At 42.8% G+C, this 18,108-nt stretch overlaps 1 protein-coding gene across 14 annotated transcripts in view; it reads left to right on the forward strand.

Moving 5' to 3' along the window:
• Positions 1-18,108, forward strand: part of CELF4 (CUGBP Elav-like family member 4) — a 716,695-nt gene that overhangs the window by 632,772 nt on the left and 65,815 nt on the right. For 13 of the 14 annotated variants that reach the window (XR_011905957.1, XR_011905956.1, XM_072358990.1 and 10 more), the window contains exons 7-8: positions 9,989-10,136; positions 15,568-15,717. Coding sequence is in view for 12 of the 14 variants with exons in the window: in XM_072358990.1 (XP_072215091.1) it covers positions 9,989-10,136; positions 15,568-15,717 (298 nt within the window). In the remaining 2 variants the exon portion in view is untranslated. The remainder of the gene's footprint in view (positions 1-9,988; positions 10,137-15,567; positions 15,718-18,108) is intronic. The other variant, XM_072358986.1, reaches the window with a different exon arrangement.

The following is an 18,108-nucleotide window of genomic DNA, read 5'->3' on the forward strand; positions in this document are numbered from 1 at the left end:
GCCACATTGATCACAGTGCCAGGCTGTGTTGTCTGTATATTTAATCCTCATAAACTGGCATCATGGATTCCCCATCCCATCCACACGTTCTTTTTTTTTTTTTTTTAAATAGAGATCCTACAAATATCCATCATTTCCTGAGTGCCATGTGCTGCTTTGCTGAGCACTTGGTACAGCTCAGCGTAGCCCTCATGTGGGCCATGCACAATCACGAGGACATACGTAGGAGCTTCACAGATGATTCCACTTTCCTGTTACTACCCTGAACTTTTTTAATTCTCTCATTAAGCAATTTCATTTTTTTTCTTCTATTTTTTCCCTGTTTGTTTTGTTATTCTCAAAGACAATAGAGGCCTCATCTACCTCTTCCTTGGTTCCCTGCTCTCCTCCTCACAGTCTAAAGAGCTATCCCCTCCCTATCCCAGCTGTGTTTAATTGCCCTCCTATCCGAACAAGGCTGTAGAAAAGGGAAAAAGACAGTAAATCCCAAACAAGCCCTGGCCAGTGGCCAGCAGCCTGTCAGGTGGGTGCAGCACTTGCTCCCCCATGTACCAAGGGAATAAACAGGAGGGGAACTCATGGGCAGCTGAGGACACACATCAGCAGAGGCTGTCAGGCAGAAGATGTGACTGCAGAATTACACTACAGACATTGATCAGGCGGCTGGAAAGGTAATAAGGACACTCCTGCCCTCATACTCTGGACATCTCCTCTTAACTGCGCTCTTAGCTACATTCATTTTTAATCTAGAGTAATTCTTATAATTGCCGTTATAAAAGAGTCAGCCCAGAGTTATAGGGATACAAAAGAGGATGAGCTCTGCACCTTTATACCACAAAAGTTCTTCCATCTATTTCTCACTAGACAATACAGGACATTTTGAGGATAGGTGCTTGAGTGAGGTTTTATCTCTGAAGAAAGACTGAGAGCAATTCCTGTGTTGGCTCCTGCTTCCCTTGAAACCAATGAATATTTTTCCTATTGATTTCTGTGAAAACAGTACTGGACCCATATTCTTTTTTTTTTTCTTTTTTTTCTTTTTTTCTTTTTTTTTTTCTCTGCTGGTAAGTATGCAAATAAGGGGGAAAGAATAAATTTCAGATCTTGGATCATTGGATATGACAAGCTAGTGATACCAATTACCCTGGGGACTTCAGAGCTTTCTAAATGATGGGATCACATTTCTTTGTGGTGCCTGTACACCCAGAGCGTGCTCAGATGCTGTCTCTCAATCAGCATCCCTATCTATGTCTCTCCCTATCTGCTTCATCTCACAGTCTCACACGGAAGGAAAGGAAGGGAGAGCCAGGGCTGTGTGACGTTCCCTCGGTCCCGATTAATCCACCTTGGACTGCTGGCTCTTAGATATCAGGATGATTGGCACCTTGTAAATGCCAGCAGGAGATGGAGAGATCGATAGTGAGAGAGTGACTGGGGGGGTGGGGGGCAGTTTTATTCAGCCCAAACTGAAGTTTAAGAGCTAAGGCAAGTCAAGAAAAGGGAAAATGAAACTGTGGAAACACAAGTGCAGGACAGTGGTGACAGCTGATGCCACTGCCACCAGCAACTCGAGTGACCTTGGGGGAGTCATTTGACTTCCTAGACTTATGTCCCCATCTACAAGTGAAGATGATGACCAGATTTGTTTATTTTCCAGTCTCCCTCAGGGACGTGGCTCTCTCTCATGCCATTCCTCTGTGGGTTTTCACACACAGACCTGATGACAGCGCAAGTTTAAGAACTGCCTCAGTGCTTTGCAGTATAGCCAGGAATACCACGAGACATAGGCTTTCTGAACTGTAGTCTTACCATGTCCTTCCAGATATCCCACTGCAGCCCAGCAGTGACTGACATCACCATAAAAGAGTTCCGAAGCAGTCCTACTGTTAACAAACAGTTTCTAATGGCTGTTCCCATGGAGGAAGCTGCATTGTCCCAGGGCACTGGGCACCTCCCCAGAGAGGCACCCTCTGCCCATTCACATCACTGGAGCTGAATTAGCTCATACAAAAAGGCTTCCATGTGTCAGTGTGACCAGTGCAGCAGAAACCCTCATGGTGCAGTTGTTTGAGATATTACCAGGCAGCTCTAGATTTACAAATTAAGCAGCATCACTGGGGAGAAGTGGCAGGGGTCTCAGTCCATCAGTATTTGACTGACAGTTGTTAGCGTGCTACCAAGACTGTTCTGGGCCCAAGCTCCTCTTTAAGTTCCTTCTTTTGCAGCTCAGCAAATGGCCATGTCATGGTTCACTCCCCACTGCTGCTCTTTGCCAAGCCCCAGCTTAAGCAACCTTAACCTTGATAGCAGCAACGGCCTTGTGTCAGCCACGCCACTAGTCCTCAGGTTCAGCAGCCATATGGCCTCAGCTTCAGATGCAACAAAATCAGGAAGCAAAGGGGATTCTCCTCCTCTATGTGTGTGTTTTTTTTTGCCTCCCCATCATGTGCCGCCTGGAAAAAAACAAACAAACAACCCACAACCAACAGGACAAAGCTTGGCACAAACTCCGTGAGCTGTTTCAGTAATGCAGAAAATCACACCAGACCCAGCTCACCTCTTCTGTATGCAGCTCAGAGCAAGTCAGCTTTCATGGCTCCCCAAAGCTCCCAGAGCCCCTTTACTAATTTGTTTCAGTTTGTTTGGGTTGTTTTTTATCCCCCAGCAATATCTTCACATATTCATCTAGCTTCTCTTTTTTTTTATGAGGCAATTAATTATTTTAGCTCACTCTTGTTTAGGGCACCAGCCCTTTTTATGTCATATTACTGTGGATCGACATCAGCTGGGTGTAGGTAACTGTTTCTGTAGTCTCACTGAGGCCAGCTTGAGGTACATGTCTGAACTCAGCCTGTGGAAGAGGCTGATGCTGACTGGCACCAGCTTTGCTCTGCTGCCAGATGAGGCACATTCTGCAACTGGCACAAAGCATCTTCTCAGACTCCATAGGGTGGCCAATCCTGAAATCACGAGCAGATTAAATAAAACCTGACTATGAATTGTAGTCATATAGTCCAAGCCCAAATATGCAAAAGTTCCTCCAACTCTTCTTTCTGTGAAGGAAATAGCAAGCACTTAGCAGCTGTCTTCAGTCACTGTTGACCCACCATGAACAAAAGGAAACATGCAGAGACCAAAAAGGGTCGGGGAGATGGGAACAGAGAAGCGAACACCAAGAACAAAGGAAGGAGCCTTGGAAAATGACAGATAATGTATAAATTATTTAATTTTTAAATTATTTAAAATAAGATCAAAGTCATAAATCAAGTTTACATAAAAAATGGGGTGGGAGTGTTAGCTACGGTCTCCTGGCCCAATTCCAGCTGTGGGACTGATTGCTTCCTGCAGCAGGGGACAGGCAGAGATTCAGTGAGTGGAAATGGACAGACTGGGGACAGGGGAAGCACAGTTAATAGTAACATTTGCTCTTTGGCCTGGAACAAATCCTTTCCCTTCAGTAAATCCCAGCTCCCCTCACTCTGAACAAGTGCAAGTGGCTGCAGCTCCTGAACTGCAGAAAGCAACTGCAAGGAGTCCGGGCACATCCAGCACAGTGCTTACCTCAGGATGGTGTGGCAGCAGTCATCCTGCGATGTCCATTACAGCCCAGCCGCCCACCTCAACCACCCTGCTTAAGCTCCCAAGGAAATGAAAGGGCATTCTCATGAATGATCTGAGGAGGTGCTGGAGGGAAGAATCATTTTTTGATCATTTTTTCAATACACGGTGTAAAATTAATTTGAAAAGATATTTAAATGAAATCATCTATCCCTTAAAAAACATGGAAAAATTACTTTACATAGATTGACAATCTTCTATGTATAATTGTTATTATATTTCAGTGACCAAAATAAGGTCATATGTTTGGTAAATACTGCCAGTTATGCAAACCTGTTATTCTGATTCATTCCAGAAGAGGAAGCTATTTTGAACCCATGGTACTTTTTAGCAGGATGAATACTTCATATCTGATTGTCATTTCCCTGGTAATTCAGATAAATTGAGCAGCAGGGAATGAACCATGACATGGCCATCTGCAGATCTGGGCTGCGTGTACTTTTATATTTTGTTCAGTTTCTTTTTTTTTTTTTTTCCACAGTTCTCTGAAGTTACAAATCCAAACGATCGTGTATCAGTATGAAAAACACTAAGACACGTGAATCCAGATGTTGCACTTTATTTTGTTTGTTTGTTTTTATCTTAATAAAATGTAAATAATACATATATATATTTCTGGGAATAAGTTTTTAAAAGGCAGGACTCTTCTGAACTTTCTCAGAATATCTGAAGTTTGTTTGAAGGCTTCCAGATGTTTTTCCAATGACCAGATAGATAAAGAAGTCATGGATTTATCAGTTCTGTGATTTCACCAAATATGAGTCTTCTTACTGCTTGATTGATCGCTTTATTTACCTCTTTCTATCACAGGGATATCACAAGGATTAATTAGCTAAGTGTTTGTATAGATCATTAGAGGTGAGAAGCGTAGGATGCTGTTATTACTTTTATTATTATTACAGAATGAAGAATATGAAAAGTCAGACAAAATGTCAGGTGATTCAGAGGCAGGGATAGGAAAAAAAAAAAGAGAGAGAGAAGGTCATCAGATCATTCAGAGAAAGCCTTTGCCAAGGGCAATGATCATGCTACTTCAACAACAGTGTTCCACAGATAATCCTTCTTCTCCCCTACCTTCAGCTTCACATTTGTTTCCTTTGGGGTCTGGGAAAGGTTGAGTTGAGCATCCTTGTGCTATCACTGGAAGGAGCTTTTAGCCTTGAGGAAGTCATCTCATCTCTCCATGCATATGTGGCTCCCGTAGAGAAGGGATGATTTTTCCTTAAGTAAGCGCAGCTTCACAACCCTCCTGTCTAACAGCCACTCAAACCAGAGGTGCCATTCTCATGCCCACCACCACCTCTGACCACACATCTCCATACATTCCTCTAGACTGATAGTGACCACACAAGGGCCTACTTCTGGAAGGAAACTGGCAGCATGCACTTTGTTTCTGTGCTGCATGTTTTATGCTCTGCTGATATCCAAGAGCTTATGCTTGGTGGCGTCAGGCATCTGTCTGTCCTGGGGCACAGGTTGCAGCAAGAGACTGAGAGACTGCCACACTTGTTAGCACTGGTAACCTCTTGCTTTGGTGCAGCTGTGCTGCAAGGCTGCATCCTTCTTTATTTTTCATCTAAATCTCCTAGGGTAGGATACAAGGGAAAACCCTGTGGAGGTATCTATCCATCCACTGACAGCAGTTCAGCCACCTCTGTTTGAGGTAGCAAAAATCATATGGGGTGAATCCTCCCACCTTGCCATGACTCCTCTTTATGCCTGTATGGCCTTACCAGTGTCTCTTCAGCTGTCTCATTGATTCTCAAGCCCTGGGATTGACACTGCAGCCTGCTGTTTCTATGCATCAACCAGTCTGGTAACATCTCCTGGTCTCCTCAGAAGATAAATATTTGAGCAATAAGTAATAGCCTGATTGGAGGAATTTTGTGGAATGAATCCATAAAATCAGATGGGAAAAAGCTCTAAATGCTGAGGCAAAGATCACGCCAAGGAAGTAAGAGAAGAAAAGGAAATGCATCCTTTCAGCTGAGGAAAGGAATATCTCCCTTCCATCCCTTTGGAACAGCCAAAGATAATAAGGCTGCTGCCTTTCTGATTAGTGCTCTGTGGCCCCAGCTCAGGCAGGGAAAATCTGCATTTCAAATGGCATATTTTAAAGTACACAATACCCAGGGGCCCTGCTGCTATTGATTTGCCTCTGGTGGGGTCACTGCCTCACTTTCTACAGCTTTATTAACTGGGATCATACACTGGGCCTCTTTCAAAGTGAAAAGAGAGTGGATGGGACATTTGTCTTTATGGGGAGCTGGGGAAGGAGAGGGGTGACTTTTGTTTGAGCTCACTTGGGATTGCCTTGGTGGCTTTATAAGAAAGACTAGTGACCCTCGCAGGACTTGAGATCTTTCTCATCAGCTTCTTTCAGGGCGAGGGAGTTTCCATCTTCCAACCTCCACAGTGCTGCTGCACTTGGCTACGCTATAACCACCAGAAGATGGTCTGAGGAGGTCCTGCTGTCCTTCTCCTTTGGTGCTTTTATCCTTGAGTTCCTTAGACATAATAGGGAAGGACTACATCTTCAAGGCATGAATGGGAAACATGAAAGCAGAAAGGTGACAGGAGTGTCACAAAGGGCTGTGATGTCTGTTTGTTAGTGTTGGTGTCCCCTCTTCAGCCAGTTAGCCGGGGTTTGTGTCTGCATTCAGGTTTGGGATGCTAAACTGCTTCCAGCCCTGGAAGACATCCAGATGGACCCTATGAAGTGGCTGTGAAAGCTGTAGTGATGTGTGTGTCCTCCGGGTCATGAGGTACAGGTCCTCAGCTCAATTGATCACCATGCTAGGGGGTTTTTCAGATCTCCAGGACAACTCTGGTGTCCCCAGAGCACTGAGCATTAAAGAAATGGGTGGCTTTTCCCTGCAGGATTCTCGCTATCCCAGAAGCAACTGAACCTAGTTTCCCAAAACACAGTTAAGAGCCTTAATTACTACCTTATTTTTTCTGCATTAGCTTTTTAACCCTAAGCTAAAATTAACCTCTTTGCTCCTCAAGCTCCTGAGTCTCAATGGGAATACGACCAGTTTTCTGAATGCTTTTCTGAAGCACACCAGGCTTTAAGCTGCAGTCCTTGCACAGTATTAAGAAGCAATAATAAGAAGGTTAGGAATATCTTGCTCTTCCCACACCAAGAGAGAAAATATCTTCTTTCTGAAGATCTGCAACAGAAGTGCATGCACGGCATTGTACTGCAGTAAGTGGCATGCATGTATCAAGGTAGAGTCTCCCAACATGCATCTTCCTGTGCAAACTTTAAGCCCTCTGAATAGACAAGAAGTCAAACACCATTTGCAAACCAGGAAGAGCACCTGCCACTGTGGAGTTAACAGTGAACATCTTAGTGACATCTGTAAGCAGGAATAGAAGTTGCATAAGCCGTAAATAATGTCACAAGTGATTGCTTAGCTCTGCTGAGTGCAAAATGGGGATTGTCTTTGAAGCAGCACAGTCATTTGTACTACCACTGGCAAGACAACATTGTGTAGATACAACCCTGCGTCTCTCTTAGTGCAGGTAAAATGCAAACAACAACAACAACAGCAATAAAAAAGATTAATACTTTTATTTTAAATGGTTGGAAACTGTCATCCAAAAATATCTGCTGAGGGCCAAGTGAGGGGTGGGAGTGATTTCACCTGACTGTGTCACTGTGTGCAGCAGAACAGATCACCCAGGGCTCTGAATGCAGTTAGTAGGGAGAAACAAAGCTGCAATTCATCTGCCCAGAGGCAATTGGGTACAGAAGGGAGAGATGAATCTTGGCCTAAACCCTTCTGCCTGTTATTGCATCAACTGTAGTAGGTGACCAGCTCAGAGGAAATACCATCTGTATTTAGTTTACTGAATCTGACAGAGGGAAATGCCAAAATTATAGTCCTCTTGTCTGCCTAGAAGCCCTAAGGAAAGTCTCTGGTACAAATACCAGGCTGTTATCTGTCAGCCAGACTGACCATGGCACACACATGATCAGCTGTAGGAAACTCCATGTTTTGTTTGTGCAGGTTTAGAGGAATGTAGAAAAACAGTTAGCAAAGGACAGACTGGAGCTGAATCAAGCCCTTGCAACTGCATCCATCTCAGGAAGATGCTGCATTGGTCAGCAGTGCTAAATAGATGCTATAGGCACAGATCTTGGCCATCATTTCTGCAAGCCACTAGTGATATCCTCAGCTGTCCCCAGGTGAAATACCCAACACAGAAAATGAAATATGGGTCAGTACACCCAGTGCTGGAGTCAGACCAATGTTAAGGATAGATGGATTCCTCTTTCCTCATTCACTTTATTGGCATACTTAATAAAATCACCTGCTCGGTACCCCATCTGGAGAATAAACTCCAGTGATGCCTAGAAACAAATGTACTCCTTAAAGAGGAATCAGCTTTGTGCTATAATAGAAAAGATTGTCTAATCACTCCATCAGTAATTACAAAGAACAGGATATCACTAATTAAAATGTGAAAGTGTCTTATGCAGGGTACAATAAAAAAGGGTAATTAACAATCAAAGGGGAAGCCACCGCCTTGGCACCAATCTGCATGAGGCTATGAAAAATAATAGTACTCAGCTCTAGTACAGCAATTTTCATCTGTAGATCTGAAGGCACCCCTACGTGAGGAGATAGATATCCTGTGCCCCAGTGTATAATAGCTGGAGAAATCAAGGCAACAATACACAATTTGTCCACGGTTATACAGCAGGTCAGTGGCAGAGCATCCTTTAATTTTGACTCTTCACAGGTGGTGACAAGGAATTTTTCAGCTTTTGAATGACAGTGATGATTTAAGGGATTTGTTCCAGTGTGTATATGTATGAGCAGCTAATTCAGCCAATATTTCAATGTTAAACAGTAAGGAACAGATTTTGTTGTGACTTTGTCAGGGCTTGATCAGACTTCATGACTTTTTAAGGTCTGTTTAATGCTGCACAGTGTATCCCGTGTGCTTAAACAACAACATCAGGGAGTGACTTCTTGATAGAGAGTGAAATCACAGAGCGAGTAAAACTCATTCTGTAGACAGCAAAGACACGAGTCACTTCTACAATCACTATGGAAAAAAAAAAAAAAACCAACATAGTTTCCTTCTCCATTAATATCATAAAATCACATGTTAACAGTGGTGGGGGAATGAACAAAATGCGGTTTCAGACTCTGCTCATCCTCTTTCCTCACACCTTCTCCATGCATCCACCATCAGTCTTTCCTGGGCATTGGATGCTGTCTCACAGAATCTCAGATGTGCCTTGCATGGCTCATTCTGCAGCTCCAGGGAAGGAGACAAGAGGAAGCTTCATCTAATTTTCTTCTCCTTCATCTCAGGAGCTAACCCACTGCAGTCATATTGTATGCATGAACTGCACCATCTAAAAGCTAGGCTCAGAGTGTAAAATAATGATGGCAAAGTCTGGTTTTAATGCAGGAAGCATTTCTAGCATACTTAGCCATTCACCACTCTTCTGCTCCAAAACTCTTACTGCAAAGTGCCTGAAAATATAGCCCAGATTTGATTTCTCATTTCTACATTTTTAGGGTCCTTAGAAGAGGCAACATTTTAATTACTTTTTGGGAAGGCAAACAAAACAAAACAAAACAAAACAAAACCTTAAAACTACAGAAATCATCCCAGATCAAAACCACCATGAAGGGATTTTCCCACTTTATTAATCTTGCTAAAGCAGAGGAACTCTCTTCTCTTGCATAGCTCTTCAGGGAGTATATCTGCTTGGTTGTGTTGGAAATAGGTGCTGTAATTGGGTTAACATGGACTCTGGTTTTTGGTCATGGTTTAGCTTAGTGCCCACTGGAGACCTCACAGCAGCATGAAAAAAACCAACCAATTTTTCTCACCAACAGATGAAAATAGATCAAATCATCCCCAGAGAACTAGTTAAGCTTGCTGTTTTGGAGATACTGGAGATCCTCACTTCTAACTGCTCTACATAAACTGGTCTCCCATCAGCAGCCATCAGTGCCTTCCCAGAGCTTTGATACAAGCAACACAGGCCATGAAATCTCTCTGCTCTGGAACATTTAAAGTATTCTCCCTGATGTTCTCAGTAAGGAAAGATCAGAACTCAGACTGTTGAGTACAGCTCACAGGAGACCTCCACACTGGGGAACACGTTGGGGGTGTGGGAACCGTAAAGATACATTGATGCTCTGAGACACATTTGATGCAATTTGTTTCTCGCACTTGTAGTGAGAAAGAAGTGCAAAGGGCAGGGACATATCAAACTAGCGTCTCAAAGTCCAGAGATGCCTCACACTCTGGCCTGTGGTCTCCATCCTGCTGCTGGTGACCCAGGCTGCTCTGCTGGTGACCGCGTGATATTTTTTCCCTGCTCTCTTTGTTCCAGCTGATGCAGCAGCAAGCCGCGATCATGGCTTCAGTGGCGCAGGGCGGCTACCTGAACCCCATGGCAGCCTTTGCTGCAGCCCAGATGCAGCAGATGGCAGCTCTGAACATGAATGGCCTGGCAGCTGCCCCCATGACTCCAACCTCAGGTAAGGGGCCGGGATGGGTGGAAGAGACAAAGGGCGGGAAATCTAGGAGGGGGGAGAGACCTCAAAGGATGTGTTAGCTTGTCCCTCTGTAAGTGTTTGCTGAAATGTTGGTCTTGCTGGTAGAAGCCACCACAAGGAAGGAGCAGAGGTCAGACCAGATCATTCCAGGGGGCTGGAACAAGAGTCTTCTGCTATGAGCAGGACCAGCTGGGAGTCTGTATCTGTGTCACAAAAAAGGTTCAAAGGCAAAGTCAGAGAGATCACCAACAGTGAGCTGCTGGGCTACCAGTGCTCCATGCTGAGCAGCGGATGAATGCTGGGGATGAGACCCACTAGATATGGGATACGATGGATTTTGCTGGAAGGAGGGAGTTGTAAGGCACTGGAAAAGGCTCTCAACCATGACCTTCAGCATCATCCCCTACACAACTTTCCATTAGCACAATGGAATAATGACACAAAAGCACTGGAATCGGCTCCCCAGGGAGGTGGCTGAGTCACCATTCCTGAATGTGTTGAAAAACAGCTTAGATGTGGTGCTCAGGGGCATGATTTAGCAGAGGATGTTAGTGTAGTTTGGTTAGGTTGCGGTTGGTCTCGATCATCTTTAAGGTCTTTTTTAACCTGAGCAGTTCTACGAAAATATCCTACAGTGACCTGCACTGGCTTACTGGTATTATGTAAAGATGTATGAGGGATGTGTTCATGCTGCTGTAGCCAGACTGGTCCAGGACAAACAGAATGACATTTGTAGTGAGATGCAATGTCACTATTGAGATGAGCTGTATTTTGGGGATGCATAAGCCTTTACCTACTGTGAAATAGAGCTGCTGGCACTCAGGGAAGACCCTTGATGCTATCTGGAGTGCAAGTATTTGGTGATAATTTTTCATAGCTGGAGTAGAGACAAGTAGCTGGTGAAGGACCCAGGCCCACAGCTGTCTGGGCTGTAGCAGGACATGAGAAGCCTGTGCTGGTGGGGAACAGAATTAAGCTGAGGTGTAAATAGGACTGGCTTTCCTGAAGAACAAGAAAATCATTTGGACAGGAGCAGGTCAAGGAAATGGCATTTAGGGATTGCTGGCCTAACTGCAGGGCATCAGGGTAACATCTGGAGCCAAACTGTGAAAGAAGTGAGAATTTGGAGGGGTTTGCAATATACTGCTGATTCTGTTGGGGAGCAGAAGATTCAAAGGTGTAACAGTGAAGAAGAATAACTTCTAAGGAACAATTCCTATGAGAGGTACTGGAGATGAGACTGAGTTCAGTGATGAGGCATTGCAGTGCAGAACTGGAAGCACTGAGCTAACCTGGAAAGGACCAGCTTGACAACAGTTTTGAGTGAGTGAGATGTAGCAGTGGTAAGCATGAGCCAGCCATGCTGCAGCTGGTGCTGGGAGTGAAGGATCTGGTTCTTCTGCAGAGCAGATTGGTACGAGAGCAGTCTCACTGCTGTACGCAGAGAAATCCACAGCAGCAGTAAAAGGCCAACTGACACTGCAGCCAGGAAAGACACTGGATGGCAAGGAGACAACGTGCCACAGTAATGCAGGCTTAGTAGTTGTTCGGATTGAACCCGGTTCTGCTAACCTCTGTCTGCCAAAAAAAAACAACAACCCTTTCTCCATTAACATACAGCTTAGCATCTCTTTACAATCTGTAGCTGGAACAATGTCAGCAGCTACGGGATCAGATATTTATCTTTTCTGTTGATGCCATTAGAATATGAGGTGCAGGGGGAAAAGGAGAGAAAGAGAGATCTAATTCCACACCAGCTTATGGAGAACCAAGGAAAAGTGCTTGACTCAAAAATCTTACACCATACATTTCAAAATATATGTTTACATAGCGATAAATGTATAAACAATGAGTCGATGAAGCTACTGCAAATCCAAACAGAAAAGTGGCTTAATTATATGTGCACCCTTTAAACCCGCTGCTGGAAAGATTATCATATTTGCATTAGCTAGATTTGTTTTGTGTTGGTGGGAGCAGAGAGAACGTCAAACAAAGAATGCTTGGAATTCAAATGCTCTCAGGGCTTGGAAAGCTGAATCCAGTCAGTGGTTTGTGATGTCCCCACCACAAACAAGCACAGTCACTTTTGCATATAAATGCCCTGAAAATAAGTCCTTCTGTGACATAGGTGTGTGAAAACTAGCACGATAGCCAAATTCTGCACCAGCCACAGTACACAGAGCATGAAAAAATATACCAGCTTTTCCTTTGTGTTAGCTCTTTCCTGATGTGCCCACTACCTTTTGGGAACCATTGTCGGAATACAGAAGAGGAAAGAGAGCTCGTGTTCTTTACATGGTTTTCAGAGAACCCATGACTGGTCATTATTGAAAATAAGATGCCGGTTTAGATGATCCCTTGATCTCTTTCACGGTGGCAGATTTTACACTCTTCTTGTGACATATTTTCAATACTGGAGCCTATGCACTTTGGCATTATTGCAGATTTACCTTGAATGTGTAGCTTCCTTCACAAAAAACCTCTGTAATGGTTTGTGGAAATGTCCATTGACAATTATTCCTTGGGTGAAATGTTTAGACTTTGAAATGACTCCTTGTATTACCACAACACTCACAAAGCTTGTGATAAGATGCATAGAAAATGTTTCACATATGTCTGAGCAAGCAAGTCTACAACACTAGCAGCAATTTCTGAGTAGCCAGGAGATATCTGAAGCCTAAAGTGAATTCTCCTGCTGGCTTTTGTTAGCATTCAGAAAGCCAAATGGAAAATGATCATTCTGCTTCATAGCAGGATTTCCAGTCATTGAAGTATATCTTTGTTCTGACTTGGAATGAAAATGAAACATTTCAAAGTTCTCTGAAAAACAGACATTAGAAAAAGTGTTTGGAACGTTGGGGAAAAAAAAAAAAAAAAAAAAAAAAAAAAGTGTTTTGATCTTTCCTAAGCAAAAGAGAAATTGTGCTAGAAAAAAAGACACTGGTAACACAGAAGTCCTAAAGGCACTGGAGGTGCTGGCTGAGCACAGCGCCTCTGAGTTTCTATCTTCAGGCCCCTCATGTTCTCCGACCATAACCTGTTTCTGCTGCATTCCTAATCCAGCCTCCAGGACAGTGGGTTCCTCAGAACATGATCATGAGTTCATTCATGTTCATGACTTCCCATGGGAGAAGGGAACTTAATGAGCCTTGGATCCAGGCAGATCTAACAGATCTAAGAGACAGGGTGCAACACACCAGACTTTAACTGTATGGAAGTTATACATCCAACGTAGTCATCTTATTTGCCTGCAGTCAGTAGTGAGCAGTAGGCAGTCACAGTGGGCACTGTATGCAGCATGCTAACTTTATGTTGTCTGCCTGTATTCTGAAGGTTCCTTATGAAGTTCATCTCACACGACAGTCTGCAACTGCAAGGAAATTAATTTCACGTCTCTGGAATTTTGGTGTACATTTTGCTTTTCTCTTGTCTTAATATAACATGAGGGAAAGGTGGGTCTTCTGAGATGTTTGTGGCACTCTGCTTACTGCGAAGAGAAGACTGGAAAGGAAATTTCCTTTAGGCTTACTTTCTTTCTTTCTTCTTCCTCCTTCCATGCTGTAAATCTGAACCCAGTGTAGCTTTAGCAAGATATCTCAAACTGAGGATGAAATCCACAACTGGCATGCACCACTGCCATTTGTTTTCTGTGGTGGCATTATGCCAGTCTTACTCCAGCTACAGATCTGACCTCTCCAGGGGGTTCTTTATAAGAAGAAAATTAAAGAATTGCAATGAATATTCCTAAACTTCCTTACCCATGCACAAAATAGCAAGCGCAAATCCCTTGCTGCAGTTTTAGAAAACATTACTTACATTGCCTATGCAAATAAAAGAGAGATCCAGAAAAGCAACTGAAATTTTAACTAGCCTTTGTGATTTGCAAGCTGATGGCATATGCTGAGAGCATTGCCTTTGGACTCAGGTTGCCACCACTGGCTCCCAGCACCTCCACTGAGGACGTTTTTAAAGGCCAACACCATTTAAATAAGCAAAGAGGAAGCAGCAGCTTGCCTGCTCAGGGTATAAGAAAAGAGACGAAATAATGCATGCTTCTCAGGCTGCTCAAATCAGAACGTACTGAAGCAGCTCATTAATCTGTATGGGTCCTCTTAAAGCACCAGCACAGATTTAAGCAGTCGTTAAAGTGTGTTATTGGACTAACCCATCATGGAGTGCTGCGATGGTGAAAATTTCTGCAATTGGTTTTAAAAAGGGGTTCCTGAAAAATAAATAAATAAATGGTACTTTCAATCAGCAGTATATTGTGATACAGAAAGTTATTACTAAGATCACAAAACAACAGAATCGTAAGGGTTGGAAGGGATCTCCAGAGATCAAGTCCAACACCCCTGCCAAAGCAGGTTCCCTGTACCAGATCAAGATAAGAGAGTTTAACTTCTCACCCACAAAAAGCAAGAGAAAAATACAATTTCATGCATATTGAAAACTCATTTTTGTTCTCTAAAAACATCCTGGATACGTTTCAAGCATCACAGACTGTCCAGTTCTTTCAAATATGCATAGGAGAAGACAGCAAGATAGCAGAGGGATTTAATTCTCCCCTCAGAATTTTAAGATTTTGTTATCAGTGGGTGACACAATCCCACATAAAATAAAAAGATTAAATTGTTCCTCTGAAATAGGAGGAACAGCCCCTACGTTATGAGTCTGGGAGGAAAGGGATGAGCGCTGTTCCATAAGAAAACCTTAGCCTAATTTTTGCCCCTTTTCTGTGAGAGATCCCTGCTAAAACTATGAAGTCAGGCAGGGGCAAAGCAGCAACACTAAAAATCTATTGCTGTCTGTCTGTAGGCTACAAATCAACTTCCCAAACATTTTAAGTTTCCCTGATGCTGAAGTTCAAAATTAGTTTGCACACTACATGTGTATTCATGAGAGAGTGCAGAAAGAGTGGCCCTGAAAATCACTACGCCCACAAAGCTGACATCTCCAAAGAGAAACTGTAGAAAAGTGGGACTGTGAATTTGCTTTTGGTGCTAAATGATATCCAGGAAAGAAATGTCTGCTTATTAAGTCATCAAACATGTAGTACTCCAGGGAGAGAGCTGAGGAGGAATGGCAGCATTTCTGCTGTCTTCTACTATATGACGTTAGCTGTGGATCTAGTCTTAGAGATCGAGATCATCAAACAAATTTGTGGCTGTTGGAAAAAGCTTTGCAAACCTTTCTTATGTTAAACGCTTTCCAAACATAAGAGCAATGGTAAATTTAGCCTGTGATCATGTGAGTGGTTGCTTTCTTTGAAAGAAAGTTTGGAAGATTTTCCTTTTCTTGAATCATCATGAGATTTCTGTGTGGTGGTCATAGCTGTTGTGTCATGAGCTTTCCCTACATATTTATTGTTTCCAGTACTCATCAGCTTTGATTTTGTGTTCTTCCTTCCTTGCAGGTGGAAGCACGCCTCCTGGCATAACTGCACCAGCTGTGCCTAGCATCCCATCTCCAATTGGGGTGAATGGTTTCACTGGCCTCCCGCCGCAGGCTAATGGGCAGCCCGCCGCAGAAGCCGTGTTTGCTAATGGCATACACCCTTACCCAGGTAAGCCAGACCACTGCCATGCCCACAGCCTGCTTCATCTGTATTAGGGAAATGGCTCTAGCATCAGCTACTTCAGAAGGGTTATACCCTGCACCAGACAGTATGTGCTAGTTTCCAAAACAATTGCTGCATTCAAACCCTGTACCCTTACCAGGGCTGGTGACGGTAGCTAATTCAGCACATCCACATAGCAGTCTCAGCTTCATCCTTTTCTGGCACGCCACTGGAGACAGCTCATAGGGTTCATAGACTGTGACTAGCTCAAAAGATGCCAGTCCTGATGAGGTGTTTTTGACGTCAGAAATGAATGAGGGAGATTAAAGAATATGTATCTACCTCTGTGCCTGTACTTAACAGATATATGGACACTGTGAGGCTGTAATCACCAAGAACTTAGGGGTTTACAAGTCCTTAATGTGCACTTATATTTTTCTAGTTTTGTTGGGATTTGATAAAGACCTCTGCTTCAAGCTGGAGCTGGAAAGAGATTTCTTAGCAATGACTGTATGCACACTAATAATACCAATCACAACAATACAATTTTAAGTAAATTTTACTAATTGATCCTAGCTACCAGCTGGCAAAGGCATTTTTTATCCTGGGACACTCAGATTAATCTAATCTGTCGAGAAATCAGAGAGTTACTCCAACCAAAAAGCCCACAAACACCCTAACAAAAAAATTCTTTCCACTTCAACCAGCCCTGAAAACTTATAAGATTCACTGGGGACTTTATGAACTACAAGGAAAAAATCTCATGACAAAGAAGTACAACAGTCTTTCCTAGCTGCTGCCCAAAGTCACTGAAAGTACTGAATATTGAAAAAAATAGCTATAATTTTCTTCCCCACACACACATCTTATAAACATTTAGCCACGAGCTGAACTTTAAGCAGAACTGAAATCAAGGAACTTACTGTGTTAAAATTTAGGCATGTATATAAATTTGTAGCAGTGTAGAGGGATGAGCAGTCATGGCAGCTAATGGAGGCATCAGAAGTTTGGATGAAGCCTTAGTGTGCTCAGTGACCTCAGCTATAACAGCAGGAAAGAACCCTATCTTTAAAGTGATATATCCATTGGTTCCTTTATCCATTTAAGTACTTACCTGTTTGCCAGCCTATCATTGCTCTTTATATCCACTCATTTCTTTGTCAGTGTTTTTCAGTGCTTTATCTAGCTCCTCTTGTCTAATTGTCCACGATCCATTACTGCAAATATCAGAGAAAAGATGATATCCCTAGATGAATCATAACGATTTGAGCTTTTATTACTATCTCTAAATACCCCCATAATTAAAGAAAGCTTTAAGTTAGGCACTTCATCCAATATTATATAAAAGTCAATGGCCTTAGTCTGATTCTCTCTGTTTTTGGAGAGCCTTGCTCAAACAGCAGCCCATAGTAAGTCCATGCACAAACATCAAAAGCATAACATACTGAAAGGTGAAATCATCTTTGCTTCTCTTCACTGCAGAGTCTCCCCTCTGCCAAGAAAATCTGACATGCAAATATTATATTTTGTACAACATTTGGGTTTGTCTCAGCATGTGTTCAGCAATACAATACACTGGTCTTTCCTGGTGCTCAACCTTCTCTCATCTCAATGACATCCTAAGGGACAGCAGAGGTATAAAGTGGTCAGCCAAGCCCTCACCATCTCGTTTTACTTCTGCCTTTGCCCACTAGCAATGAATCTCTTACAGCAAGTTCCTTTGTAGCAGGTTGGGTGTAGGACAAGTCATGTGTTTCTTCCATCTTATTCACTTCTCCTGCTAATGAGCATTTATGCACTCCAAAACTTTACTCCTTGCCACAGGCTTTATTGAGGCCAAAAGAAGAAGAAGAAAAAAAAAAAAAAAAAAAAAAAGGATTAGACATTTATATGGATAATGACATCCAGAGTCACATTAGACTGGATAAAAATGTAGAAAGGACACAAACCTTCATGCTTTATTATATAATCTGGCCACTAATTGCTTGGGGTTAGAAAGAAATTTTCATCACTGGGCAACTTATTCCATCATTGTTCATTATAGGATATTTTGTACGTTTCTCTGTAGTATCTGTTATTGGCACTGCCCCGTGGTTCTGCATTTCTAAATGCAAGGGTAGAAATAAAATATTAAAGCTGAGCATTCAATTGTGCTAGCACTACAGAGAAGAAAAGAACATACCAGTGCCCATCCAAAGTCAGCATCTTCCAAACAATTTTCTTTTATGATATATCTCTCATTCTAAAAGTGGCCGAGAGTGCTGCAGTATTATGTATGTTACCATAGTAAGCTATGGTTATGACTTGTCATATATTGTTTAATGCCTGAATTTTGCTCTTAGATACTTTTTCATACCCAACAAAAAAAACCCTGAAATGTGGGTTCAGACCATTATA

Source organism: Excalfactoria chinensis, chromosome Z, assembly GCF_039878825.1.
Source record: "Excalfactoria chinensis isolate bCotChi1 chromosome Z, bCotChi1.hap2, whole genome shotgun sequence".
NCBI lineage: Eukaryota > Metazoa > Chordata > Aves > Galliformes > Phasianidae > Excalfactoria > Excalfactoria chinensis.